This window comes from Chrysochloris asiatica, unplaced genomic scaffold (assembly GCF_000296735.1).
Source record: "Chrysochloris asiatica unplaced genomic scaffold, ChrAsi1.0 scaffold00004, whole genome shotgun sequence".
Lineage (NCBI taxonomy): Eukaryota > Metazoa > Chordata > Mammalia > Afrosoricida > Chrysochloridae > Chrysochloris > Chrysochloris asiatica.
Window position 1 is genome coordinate 25,542,947 of NW_006408522.1, and position 14,489 is coordinate 25,557,435.

The window sequence follows — 14,489 nt, forward strand, 5'->3', positions numbered from 1 at the left end:
CGCAGACAGCAAGGGACCACTGAACAGCTACCAAAAGAGAAGAATGTCCACACCTTTATCTCAGCAGTTCTGCCAGGCATCTGTGGCCGCTCTGATCTTTCTCCCACATGGTGTCACCCAAGATGGCGGCTCCTGGAGCAGCTGAGCGTCCCGGACTAGAAAGCAATAGATTTCTTGCTTCTGCCACAAATTCCCCCAGCTGTGAGCCTTCCAACCTTCTAAGTATTCTTTTATATGTGGTTCAGAGTTCTGGGACCATCCCCTGAGCCTGCTTGTTCAGGTATTTTGTGTTGTTGTTGGCAGAGCTCTCTGCTATACGTCCACCCAATCCACCATCTTGTTTGTTTTCTCCTGATTGTTATTTTTCAAATCCTTGATTGACAAAAATGTAATGGACAGTTTTACATTCAAGGTTAAAATAACCTCCTTTCCTAGGAATTTTAACATGTAATAATTTATTGCTTTTTTTTTTCATTAAAATATAAAAAATATCTTTAACAGGGTTTAAGAATGAGTCTTGATGGGAAAATCATGGTATATGCTTTCAAGTTTGCCTTCCTGAAAAGGTAATCTCTGTTTAAAAAAAAAAATCAAGGAAATACAACTCGATTATCTTATCATGGAGGATAAGCACTGTGCTGCTAACCACAAGGTTGGTGGTTCAAAGCCACCAGCCGCTCTTTGGAACCCTATACGGGGTCACTATGAGTTGGAACTTACTCTACAGTACTTAACAACAACCACCTCCTACCATTAATATATGATCAACCCTGGGATCTTTTTTCCTGGGCTTATACTTGCACAAGCAGTATAAAATCATCCGTGTGCACTAATGTGGCTCACAAGTCTAATGAGACAACCACATAATTTGACTAAGAACTTAGATTTTTGTCACTTATTGGGTGGAATCAAATTCCATTCCTGAGGAAAGTGTGGCTGGCTTTGAAATATCCCATTTGGCATTTGTCAGAGTTGTAATACCTGACCTTCTGAAGCCACTTTAGAGCTAACGAAACTCAGTACCTTGAGGTGAAGCAGTAATTATAGAGAAATGATTATAAGTTTGAAATAGAGGTGGCATAAATGTGAATGTCAAATGTGCATGTAAGTTATTGAATCTCTGAGTTTTAGAATTGGTCATTGAAATTAAAATATTAAAAAGGATTTTTTCGGTATATATAAGACTAGTCATTTAAATCTAGGAGGGGACTTCAAAAAAATTTGTGGAAAAGTATCTTTCAATCCCATTTTCCCTGAGCTTTTTTCATAACTCAATTGATTTAAAAGTTTTTTAAAATAGGGGATATACAATAAATTAAAAAACAAACAAACCAGTTTCCATGAAAATGAATGCCTTATAAAATACATTAATATATTACCAATTAGAACAAAGTTTTTAAATAGACTATAGATGGTGTTCCATCTCTTCTTACTACCCAATAAATTAAAAACAAGACAAAAATGTTGCTGTTTACCTGCCTTCAGGATGTCTTTCTCCAGTTTTGAATAGAAACCAGAAATTTTAACTGCTTTTGCTTCATCTTTCATTACTCCTTTTTGCTTTTACTTTATTTCCTCTTGGTTATCTCATTTGCCTTTTCTCTGTCATTTCTAACCCCAACTTCTGTTGGACATCACAGGTAGGTTTACTAGCCGTTAAATGGATTTCTCATAATCAAAATCAAGGCTTATAGAATCAAGCATGCATAATGCATTAAGTAATTAACAGGACAGTTTTCTGAAGATCACCTATTCAGTTCCTTTGGGATTTAGTAGGGTCTAAAAACTCAGTTAGATGTATTGCCTAGAATGTGGAGCAGTGGTAGTCCAGTGGTAGAATTGTTGCCTTTCCAGGCTGGAGACGTGGGTTCAACTTCCAGCCAATGTGCTTCATGCTCCATCGGTGGAGGCTTGCCTGTCGCTGTGATGCTAAATAGGTATTAGTGGATTTTTCAGATTAAGACAAAGAAAAAAAGGCCTAGTGAGCTATTTTTGAAAATCAACCAATGAAAACCTTAGCAATCTCAATGGCCCAATCTGCAACTGGTCATGGGGTGTCCATGACTGAACAGTGCTTCTTTTCATTGTTGTCATGAGTCCAGGGCCAACTCAGAGGGCATTTAACAACAACAATTGACTGTAAGAGAGATCGGAATACAGAAATTGTTTCATAAACGCTAGTGTACAGTTTTAACGTAGCTGAACTTCCCACTTTTACATTGGAAATAGCTTTCAACTGACCTTTTATACAAAATGAAGATTTATGTTAAAGTATTTACAAACATGAAGTCCTAGTGTGGCTCTGTGGGTTAATGTGCCAGACTGCAAAGTTGTTTGAACTGCAAGGTCAGCAGTTCAAGCTCACCAGCTGCTGCTTGGAAATCCTATACAGGGACACTATGGGTTGGAACCGACTCGACAGCACTTAACAACAACAACAATTTAGGAACATATTCAACACAGTATAAATTTATTTTTACTGTTGTTATTTTTAACTTGTAGAAGACAAAATCTTGGCATTATAGTTAATAATAAATTTAACCCTGCTGGAGTGGAAACATTCTGGATTTTCAAGACCAGTTTTAGTTTACATAGTCTGTCGTATGATTTGATTCTGTAAACCACTGAAAGTATTTAAGTATGCAAACTACATCTCCTGTCTGTCTCAGGACCTACCAATCCTTGGTCAGACGATGTTCTGATTTGGAAAGTATGATCCTAGGAGACTATTTCCTAGGTACAGTAGTCACATAACCACCTAAGAAAAATTTTAGTGATACTTTAGACAATCTCGTCTTGGTGTTTCTTTTTGTGTTTTTTTAATAGCATTTTTAAGACAGAATTTTATAAGGATTATTACTAGGCATTAACTATGAAGATAATTTATTTCAGAAAAATCTGACTAAGATCTCTAAGGATCCAGCTAGCGAGTACACCGGCATAAGAGCCCTTGCAGTCTCAGAAGCCCTTCCTCCACCCACTTCTGGACACGATGCTCAGCGCTTGGCCTTGCAAAAAACAGAAGCAGAAGCTGGTAATTGGATTTTATTTCTGCCGTCTTTGTAACATTGATAATCACAGTTCCAGATAGTTACTTTGAGGATAAAAGGAGGTCAAAGATGAGACTAGTTCTATGGGTGAACAAACGTATAATATTACTTCTACTTACTGTGTATCTCCTGAGATTTTACTTTGCATTTCGAGGAGTGAGTTGCTTCAGGTCTTCTTATTTCTATTTTTTTTGTGTGTGTTCTTCCCTCCATTCAGAAGTGATTCTCATCACATGTAGAAGATGGGAAATTTTTAGTGGAGAAATAGTGTTTATTTCCTCATTTTATTGAGAAATGTAAGGTATCACGTGTGAATAGTCCCATAGAACCAGGACTCTTGAATTCAAATGAATATAGCTTAATTCAATCATTTTTAATGGAACGCTTTCTAAAGTGCCTAAGATGTGTTCTGAGTTATCTGTGATTTTCTTCACGGGAAGTGCTTTTCCTGAGTCTCCAGCACATGGCACAATGAATGGCACGTAGTTTGTGCTCCTTGAACACTTAATTACCAATTTCACCGTCCCTAAGTGATTTATAGATGTCACTGCAGCCCCTTGATGCATTCAGAGCTTACTGACCAGTTTAGGGCGTGCCTTGCCTTTTCACTGAGATTTTGGAGCTGGGAGTTGGCAAACCCTTTATGAACTCCCATCCTTCTTAGGATTTGGCCTTTGGAGGCTGCTCCTTCCAGCCACAGAAACACAATCATGCTGCTGCTTATCTGCCGTCCCCTATGCAACATAGAAAAGAATGAAAATTTGCCAGGGAAGATCGTATGTGCCAAGCCAACATTAGCTTCTACACATGTCTAATTCAGTAGACTAAAATCCTAGGAAGTCCTGATGTGATGCTGTAGCATAAGCACTGGACTGCTTACCTCAAGGTCGGCGGTTCAAACCCATTAGTTGCTCCTTGGAAACCCTATATAGAGTCTTTATGAGTTGAAACCTAACTTGAAGGCTCAACAACAGTCTGAAGCTTTCCCAAAAAGTCATTTAGCAGCTCAGTTTCTCAGAGACCTTTTTCCCTTGCATCTAGATTCTAGATGGTTGAGACTATTTTATTGCCAGTTATGATGGTACTACTGCACCTCAACGTGTATTGTGCTTCTTAGTCTCAATATTATGTTATATCTGCTGTCACAGTCTGAATAGCCTGGAAATTATGTTTTAATCTTTGAAAGGAATAGAAACACGTTTTAGGTATCATTCCGCTTTGGGATGTCCTGTCACATGAAAGAAATCAGTTTGGACGAAGACCAGTCAGACTACAAGAGGATTCATTTTTCTTTCTTTAGTCCTTGTTTCCCTCACTTCAGAACAAGCAGTTTTTGTTAAACAAGCATGTGTTAAAGTTTTCTGTGAGTCCTATTGCCCAGACAGACAGCAATATTGTGGATTGTTTCATTATAGTCTCCTAATACCTGATTTTTAAAAAGTTATTGGAAACTTCTGAGGTATTTGATGTAAGCAAAGAAAATACTTTATATATATGCTATAAAGCCTAACAACCAACAACCCACTATTCAATACTGTTAAAAAACCCTGTGTGTTCTACTTCTGTCCTTGTAACTTGTCCCCTACTAGAGGTAACAAATATTCTAATTATTTTTTTTTAATTCCCTTGCTTTTTATTATTATTATTATTATTATTATTTATGGTTTGATCAGATGGAAAAAAAATACTGGTATCCCCAAAGGCTATTACTTTATTTAATTTCTTTTAACAATAAAAAAATACCATATTTATTGTATTCTTCTGTAATTTGCTTCTTTCCACTTACTTTACTTCTGAGAGTTCTGTGTTAATACATATAGCTTTAGTTCATTCATTTTCACTGATGTGTAGTATTCTGCTGTGTGTTTAGTTTATCTGTCTGATCTCTTGTCAATGGATGTATGCAGCTTCCTGTTTTCAATGAAAATTATAAATGAAGTATATAGTATCAATGTGATGCTTCATTGATCTTGCTAATGAACATGAATAAGCACAATTTAAATGAAACTAAAAGGTCAGAAGAGAGCTAAAAATAATAATTTTACTAGAACAGTGATTTTACATAAGCATTTTAAACATAGACTTCTGAGCCTGTGCCAGTTTGTATTCCTACTTAATAGATCAGTTAATAGTAATAATTTACCTTTTACATAATTTTTTTGCATACTATTTTAATTTTTGGAGTCTTGGTATGGCGCTGTGGGTTAATGCACTGGACTGCAAAGTCGGTTTGAACCGCAAGGTCAACAGTTCAAGCTTACCAGCCACTCCTAGAAAACCCTATACCGGATCGCTACGGGTCAGCACCGACTCAACGCCACTTAACAAACAACAACATTTTCATTTTCAGCGTCCTGGTGTGGTGCTGTAGGATAAGCACTCAACCACAAGGTCAGTTTGAATTACAAGGTTGGCAGTTCAAACTTACCAGCCACTCCTTGGAACTCCTATACGGGGTCACTGTGAGTCAGACTAATTCAATAGCACACAACCACTTCCATTTTAATTTTATAATTTCTCTATATTACTAATCACAATAAGCATTATTTATTGTGTACTTGTTCTATGCCAGATACGGTGCCAGGCGATATTTTGCATTTTATGCTTTCCCACAATTTAAAATAATTTTTTTGTTTGGAAACAATTTCAAGCTTACAGAAAAGTTATAAAAATTAAACAGAGAACTCTCAAATGTACCTATTGATAATTTGACTCCATTTTGTGATCTTCTGTGTGTATGTAAATGTTTTTGCTAAACCATTTGAGGGTATTAAGTTATATACAAAATGGTCTTTTACCTCTAAATAGTTCAGTTTGTATTTCCCAAGAACAGGAATATTTTCTGCATGAATTTAGTACAGTAAATTGAATGTTAGAGAAAAGCGTTAATCTACTGTTTGTATTCTAATTTGTTTAATTGACTCAGTAATGTCTTTAGAGCCTTTGTTTCTCCTGCGGAACAAGATTCCAGCTAGGCTCAGGTACAGCATTTAGTTGTTATGTCTTTAAGCTCCTTTGATCTAGTACGTTTCCTTAGCCTTTATCTTTTATGACATTGGCATCTTTGAGAGACACGTTTTCCACCCACCGCCAACTCCTGTTTTTTTGGTTTTCCTCATTTAGAGTTTATCTGATGTCTCCTAAATGGTGAGATTCCCGTTCTGCTTTCTTGACTGGAATCTTACGTAGGTGATGTGTTCTCCCGTGGGGAGCTGCATGATGTCCTTTTGTCTCATCGGCAAGGTTGATTTCGATCATCTTAGCATGTTGGCCAACTTCTTCACTGTATAATTACGGTGTTTTTTTTCTTTTTCTTTTGTGACTAAGAAAACTGTAGGGAGATGCTTTTAAGACCATTCCCTTAGGGTTAGCTATCATTGATAACCCTGCCTGCTCCAGTTTTTAGTGTGATGGCTGCAAAATTATGATTCCCCACCCCCAACTCCAGCCCTCCCTGTGCATTTACTAGTTTATAATCAAGAGTCTCGACCCCGTCTTGTTTGTTTTCATCTATCTGCCCATCCATATGTGTGTCCATTCATGCATGTATGCATTATATGGACTCATGAATTACTATTTTTCAGTAATTTATAATTCACTACTATAACTTAATTACTATTTTACTTGGCCCAAGGTCAGCCAGTAGGAGCTCCTTAATCTGGCTCCTGTATCCCTTTGACATGCTTGCATTTTTTTTATACTTCCTTATCTAACATAACAACATGTTTCAGTCTCATATATATCTTTGCACAGTACTTGGATCAAGCATTTCTTGAAGATCATTGTTCCTTTAAGTGGGTAGTGGTATTCAATACTAAGGTTTCATAGCAATTTCTAAAATAGGTGGTATTAATCCAATTTTACATATTTAAAAAACTAGACTTAAAAAAGATGAAGTAAATACACTCTAAATGATACAACCAATAAATAGTGGAAACAGGATTTAAGCACAGGTCTCTTTCTCGTCAACATCGTGCATGTAGTCCTTCAGTTGTAATGTGGCCTTGAGTCATGCCATCTGGCTTTCTTTTTCAGTCTTTCTTTGTTTTGGTAGTTCTTAGTCAAACTGATATAAAAGTTTGCTGTCATTTAATTTTCACAGATAAGGAAAAGATCCTTGAAACTAAAGATTCATGCTGTGGACACTGCTTCCAAGAACTTGAAAAGACAAAGCAAGAATGCCAAGATGTGAAAAGAAAACTGGAGAAATGCTGTAGGCATCTTCAACATTTAGAAAGGAAGCACAAAGCTATAGTGGAAAAAATCGGAGGTTAGCATCTCTGGTGGCACTGCTGTCAGTGTAAATCTCTGTGATCCCTGTTGAAGCATTCAAATGTGACATTTTAGTGAACGTAGTTACTGATCTCTTGTGGTATTAATGCCAACTACTTTGGACCTATTTTTACTGATCAAGTGATAATTACTTTTCTCAGAGGAGGGAAATTTGAGATCTGACTTGAAAGATCACATTCTTGTCATCTTCTCTTGATTGAGGGCCTGATGAAGCGGTCTTATAGGCACTGGAGATACAGCAAGGAAAAAACAGACAAAATCTCAGTTCTCCTGAAGATATTACAGACTCTTCCTTTCCTGCAAGAAGCTTATCATCAAGTGAGGGGAGCTAACAACAGATTATTGCATGCAATATTGAGTTTTATGGCAGTGTGTTTACATATATTTAGAAGAAAGGGTGTTAACTAACTCAGACTCTACCTTATACTAGAGTTAAGCCTTGAAATATGGAACTGTTTGCCATTGAGAAAAAGATTTTAGGCAGAAAGGAAAAGCATGCACAAAGGCATATGGATCCCGTCTGGCCTGCAACCAGTCCGTCCATTCCTCACAATGCTGTCAGAGAAGTCTGTCATCTCTCATTTCCCATTGCTCTTCTAAAAAAAGGAAAGTATTTGCTTGTGAGGTCTTTTCTCTTTACACTGGAAGTATTACAAATTCCTGATGAATTTTTGCCTATAGACTTTGCTTATCATGTTGTCACTTTGTCCTATACTTTATCCTCCCATTTACTTTTTGCCTAATTTTTCCTCACCCTGTAGATTCATTTCAGAAGACACCTCATCTGCAAAGTTCTCCGTGATGTTCCTCAGTGTGGGTTAGGGGGCGCTGTTCCTATGTGGCCCCATAGTACTTTGCTCGCCCTCTATTGCACTATTGACTGTTCTGTATACTAAATGTGTAGTTATTTGCTTGTTAACCTCTCCAAACTAAGTTCCCTGAAGAGAAGGAATTATGTCTTATATTGCTCATCCTAGCAGTCATGGTATCCCCAAATGAAAGAGTGAATCCAAGAGTCCTAAATAATTGTGTCATTCAGAAAAGACCAAGTGACTCTAGATTCATCTTTTTTTCCTACCTTCACTTTATTTCTTGCCTGGACAATAGCAGTCCCCATCTGAGTCTTTCAGCTTCCAGGCTTGCCCCTCCAGTCCATTTTTCATAGGTAGCTACACCAGACTTTTAGAAAAGTAGATTGAATTGTGACATTCTTTTGTTTAAAGCCCTTCAGTGGCTTACTGTGGCCCTCCAAATGAAGTCAAAACATTCATTCAGTATGACTAAAAGAAACTCTTCATAATCCAGGGCCTTCGAGCCCATCCAGAGACATCATTTCCCAGCCTTTGTATTATTTTGGTAGAGCCACAGGCCCCAGGGCCTTTTGTCATGTTCTCCCTTTATAAAAACATCTGTCTTCCAATCTCACTGTCTGGCTAACTCCTCCTCAACCTTTCCCCAGTACCCTACTTCCTCCAGGGGCCTTCCTCACCACCCAAGATTTGATTGGGTCCTCCTGGTTGACATTCTCCATAACTTCTGTGCTTTTTATAACTCTCATCATCCTTGTAAGTATTTATTGTCTGCATTCCCCTTTGGAGTGTAGACTTTAGGTCAACCAGGATCAAAGCCTCTCCCAGTGCTTAGCATAGTACCTGCCACCAGAACACACACTCAATAAATATAGTTAATTGAGGCACAAGAAGGAGTTTTAAAATTTTTGAGATAAAGTTTTCACTACTATAATTACCTTTGGTGACTACTTAGGGAGAGTAAATGAGATTTTTGCTCAAACTATAGTTGCATCCAACATTCATCTGTCAGTTTGTCATACTGTGGCTTGCATGTTGTGATTCTAAAAGCTATGCCATGGGTATATTAAATACCAGTAGGGTTACCCACAGTGGGCAAGCTTCAGCTAAGCTTCCAGACAAAGACAGACTAGGAAGATAGAGAGATTTTAGTCACTGAAGACCTTATAAATATTAGTCTGAATAGTCACTAAAAATTTTATGAATAGCAGTGGAACACTGTCAGCACCAGAATATTGAATATTGAAACATGATGCACCAGAACATTGTCAGATGTAGTACTGGAAGATGAGCCCCTCTGATTGGAAGGTAATCAAAATACACTGGGGAAGAGCTGCTTCCTCAAAGTAGAGTTGACTGTGATGACACAAATGGAGCAGAGCCTTCGAGACCTTCATTTGCTGATGGGTCGCAACTCAAAATAAAGAGAAGCAGCTGTGAACATCCAAAAATAATTAGAACATGGAATGTATGTAGTATGAATCTAGGAAAATTGGAAATTTTCAAAAATGAAATGGAATGCAAACATCACTATCCTAGGCTTTAGTGAGCTGAAATGGACTGGAATTGGCCATTTTGAATCTGACAATCATATGACAAAGTAAAGATGAATGGTGTCGCATCCATCATCAGGAAGAGCAAATCAAGATCTGTCTTAAAGTACAGCGCTGTCTGTGATAGGATAATACCCACACAAGAAAGAAAAAAAGACCAAACTGGATGTTAGAAGAGACTCTGAAACTTGCTCTTGATCATAAAGATGCTAAAGCAAATGGAAGAAATGAGGAGATAAAATTGCTGAAAATTTCAAAAGTCAGTTTAAGAATACATAGTCAAATATTATAACAAAATGTGCAAAGAGCTGGAGTTAGAAAACCAAAAGGAAAGAACATGCCCAACATTTCTTAAGCTGAGGGAATTAAAGGAAAATTCAAGCCTCGACTTGAAATATTGAAGGATCCTTATGGGGAAAATATTGAATGAATCAGAAAAGGTCAAAAGAATATGGAAGGCATACACAGAGTCACTGTACCAAAAAGAAATGGTTGCTGTTCAGCCATCTCAAGAGGTAACATGTGATCAAGAACCAATGATCCTAAAGGAAGAAGTCCAAGGTGCATTGAAAACATAGGCAAAGAACAAGGCATCAGGTATAGATGGAATACAAACTGAAGTCTTTCAACAAACTGATGTAGCACTGGAGACACTCACTCATCTATGCCAAGAAATGTGGAAGATAACTACTGGCCAATGGATTGAAAGAGATCCATATTTGTGCCCATTCCACAGAGAGGTAACCTAATGGAATGCAAAAATCATGGACCAATATCTTTAATATCACATGCAAGTAAAATTTTGCTAAAGATAATATAAAAACAGCTGCAAGCATATATTGACAGAGAGCTTCCAGAAGTTCAAGATAGATTCAGAAGAGGACATGAAATGAGGGATATCATTGCTGATGTCAGATGGATCTTGGCTGAAAGCAGAGAATACCAGAAAGATGTTTACCTGTGCTTTATTGACTACCAAAAGGTTTTCAATTGTGTGGATCATGACAAGGTATGGACATCACTGCAAAGAATGAGTATTCCAGAAAATTTAATTGTGTTTTTGAGGAACTTGTACATAGACCAAACAGAACAAGGGAATACCGAATGGTTTAAAATAAGGTAAGGTGTGTGCCGGGGTTATATTCTTTCACCATACTTATTCAACCTGTCTGCTGAGCCAATAATCTAAGGAACTGGATTGATTATATGATGAAAAATGAGGCATCAAGATTGAAGGAAGACTCATTAACAACATGCCGTATGTAGATGATACGTCCTTGCTCACTGACAGGAATGAGGACTTACAATACTTACTGATGAAGATCAAAGACCACAGCTTTCGATATGGATTGCATCTCAATGTAAAGAAAACAAAAATCCTCACCACTGTACCAAGAAACAACATCCATATAAATGGAGAAAAGATTGAAGTTATCAAAGATTTCATTTTGCTTGGATCCGCCATTAGCACTCATGTAAGCAGCAGTCAAGAATATTGCATTAGGAAAATCTGCTGCACAAAACCTCTTTAAAGTGTTGAAGAGCACAGATAACAGTTTGAGGACTAAAGTGCACCTGATCCAAGCCATGGTATTTTCAATAATCTCATGAATGTGCAAGTTGGACAGTTAATGAGGAAGATTGTAGAAGAATTGATGCATTTGAGTTGTGATGTTGGAGGAGAATATTAAAAGTACCATGGACTGCCAAAAGAACAAACCAATCTGTGTTGGAAGAAGTACAGTCGGAGTGTTCCTTAGAAGGCAGGGTGGCTACATTTAGTCTTTCATACTTCAGACTTATTATCAGGAGGGACCTGTCCCTGGAAAAGGATATCATGTTTGGTAAAGTGGAGGGGCAGAGAAAAAGAGGAAGACCCCCAACGAGATGGATTGGCATAGTGCCAGCAGCAATAGGCTCAGGTATATGAAGGATTGTGAGGTTGGCACAGGACCGGGCAGTGTTTCATTATATTGTGCATCGGGTCACTATGAGTCGGTACTGACTCGATAGCACCTAACAGCAACAACATAGATGCATAGAACTACCGCAGAATGCCACTGTACGATTAGATGAAAACCAAGAAAATATAAGTTACATAATAAAATGATGAGAGTACATTAATGTAATTATTCATTAAGAAAATAATTAAGCCATATCATGTGATCATAAATAGTTTAATCTTTTGTAGTTTGTCAATTTGGAAATAATCCATTGATTTGAAGGCAGTACTTTCAGAAAGGGCTGACAACACATGAGGTCAAGGTCAGAATGTAAGTCATTGATAGTTTGATTTGGATTTTGTCTTAAAGTGCATCTATTAGGTGATGTTTATTAACGTGGCTGCTTGTTTAGATTTGTTTTTGTTTCTGAAATTCCATTGTTTCCCTTCTGTGATAAGTACAGAGTAAGGATAAGTGGTTTAAAAATATACAAGCTGTGTCAGTCAGCCGAATGGAATGACTGGTTCATTCCCTTCCCCCTAACTTACAGGGTTGGTGAACTTGGGCACCATGTTCACGTTTATCAAGCAAGGATGTTGCCAGCCCTCATATATGGTGTTGGAGGAGATGATTTTTGTTTTGTTTCTATTATAGTTTTTTGTTGTTGTTGTTGTTAAGTGCCGTCGAGTCAGTTCTGACCCATAGCGACCCTGTATAGGATTTCCGAGGAGCAGATGGTGAACTTGAACTGCCGACCTTGCAATTAAACCGGCTTTGCAGTCTGACGCATTGACCCACTGCGCCACACCAGGACTCCCTATTTAGGTAATACTATAAGGAGCTCTGGTAGCATAGCAGTTATAAATCGGACTGCAAACCATAAGGTCAGCAGTTCGAAACTACCAGCTGTTCCACGGGGAAAGATGAGGCTTTCTGCTCCTGTAAAGATTTACTGCCTCGGAAACCCTGTACAGGGTCACTATGAGTTGGAACCGGCTCAATGGCACTTAACAACAACAACACACCCATTTTGGAGTCCTGGTGTGGCTCTGTGGGTTCATGCACCAGATTCAAACATACTAGCCGCTCCTTGGAGACCTTATAGAGTGTCACTATGAGTCTGAACTATCAGGCACTTAACAATAACAACATACCCATTTATATTTGAAAAAACACCCGCAAGTTCAGAAAGTTTAAGTAATGTGCAGAGGCTCCTGCAACTGGTAAGAAGCTGAGGTAGGATTTAAACCTGTATCTCTTTCACTCTGAAGTCCATGCCTTTTTTTTCCCTTACACCTATGGACTTTATCATTCTCTCTCTCCTTTTTTTTTAAAATAAATTTTTGTGAATGAAGTGAAGGTTTACAGAACAGGTCACCAGTTATACATTTAAAAAAATTGTACACTTCATTCATCTCAATGATTGCAGTCCCCTTAATGTTACATTACTTATCCTGCTTCCTCCCTGTGAGTCTTGTTTCTATTGGTCCTCATTTCCCAGCCTTTCTACCTACTGTTCTTGGAGAAATGCTGCCCTTTTCATCTTGAATGGTTAACGATTCTGTGGTGTGCAAACCTCACTAGTGGTGTTTCCCCCTATGTATCTATCTATTGTTTGGTTGAAAATTGAGCCACAGGCATGAGTTCATTTATCAATCTCTCTTGTTTAAAGTCCAAAGAATTGAAAATCCTATATTAATTCATACTTTAAATTTTCTCTTTAAATGCTTGTTCAATGATCACTTATTTATGTTTAGTCTATATGCTGGGTTCTGTGGGGAACGTGGAATTGGAAAATCCTTGTCAACACAGGATCAGTCTAGCTGTAAAACAAAGCACATACATATGAAACCATTGAAAAACTAATTGCAGGGTGATGTGTTACCCAGAACAAGATGAAAATGGAGCACAGATTTTTAGTGCTGAGGAAACAAAGGGAGCAGTCTGACTCTAGTTTGGATCACCAGAGAATGAAGGACACAGGCTAACAATGGAAATCATAGTCTCCTCTATAAACATTTGCTTTGGGTACTGATGGGAAAAGAAAGCTGGGAAAAAAGGTAATTAACTGTTTAATATACTGCAAACTTTATTTTACAGAAGAGAATAGTAAAGTTGTTGAAGAGTTAATAGAAGAAAACAATGACATGAAGAATAAATTGGAAGAACTGAAAACACTTACCAAAACACCACCAAGGTAGACTTTTACTATTAAAAAGAACAAAAGATTTATATCTAAGCATTGAAAATTTTATAAATGTCATTTATTGTTGCTGATATATAACAAGAAGTTTTATTTTAAAATGTTCCCCAAATCCAGATACCCTCTACTAACCCTTTGTTTCATATCATTTATATTGAGTCCCATTATGGCACTGTGGGATAAGCACTTGACTGCTAACCATAAGGTTGGTGGTTCAAACCCCCTAGCTGCCCTTTGGAAACCACCCTATACAGGATTGCTATGAGTCGGAACTGACTAGACATCACTTAACAATTTTGTACACTCACGACATTTGTAAAACTTGTTTAAAAAATTAGAGTCATCACTTTTGTTATCTTTTTTAATCTTAATACTATACTACATTTTCCCATGGTATTTAATATTCTTCTATAATATGCTTTTAAGTGGCTGCCAAGATTTTAATTGTGTGGATTTGTCCTGATTTATTTAAGCAATCATAAATTTTAAGTTGTTTCTATTTTCCTCTATTTACAATAGCTATAGTATAGAAGGATGTTTACCTGTGCTTTATTGACTACACGAAGGCTTTCGATTGTGTGGATCATGACAAACTATGGACAACATTGAGAAGTATGAGTATTCCAGAACACTTAATT

General features: G+C 37.4%; 1 protein-coding gene across 1 annotated transcript in view; it reads left to right on the plus strand.

Moving 5' to 3' along the window:
* CEP152 (centrosomal protein 152kDa) overlaps positions 1-14,489 on the plus strand; it is a 100,208-nt gene that overhangs the window by 76,196 nt on the left and 9,523 nt on the right. The window contains exons 20-22 of the mRNA XM_006831868.1: positions 2,893-3,034; positions 7,153-7,320; positions 13,749-13,845. Of these exons, the coding sequence (XP_006831931.1) occupies positions 2,893-3,034; positions 7,153-7,320; positions 13,749-13,845 (407 nt within the window). The remainder of the gene's footprint in view (positions 1-2,892; positions 3,035-7,152; positions 7,321-13,748; positions 13,846-14,489) is intronic.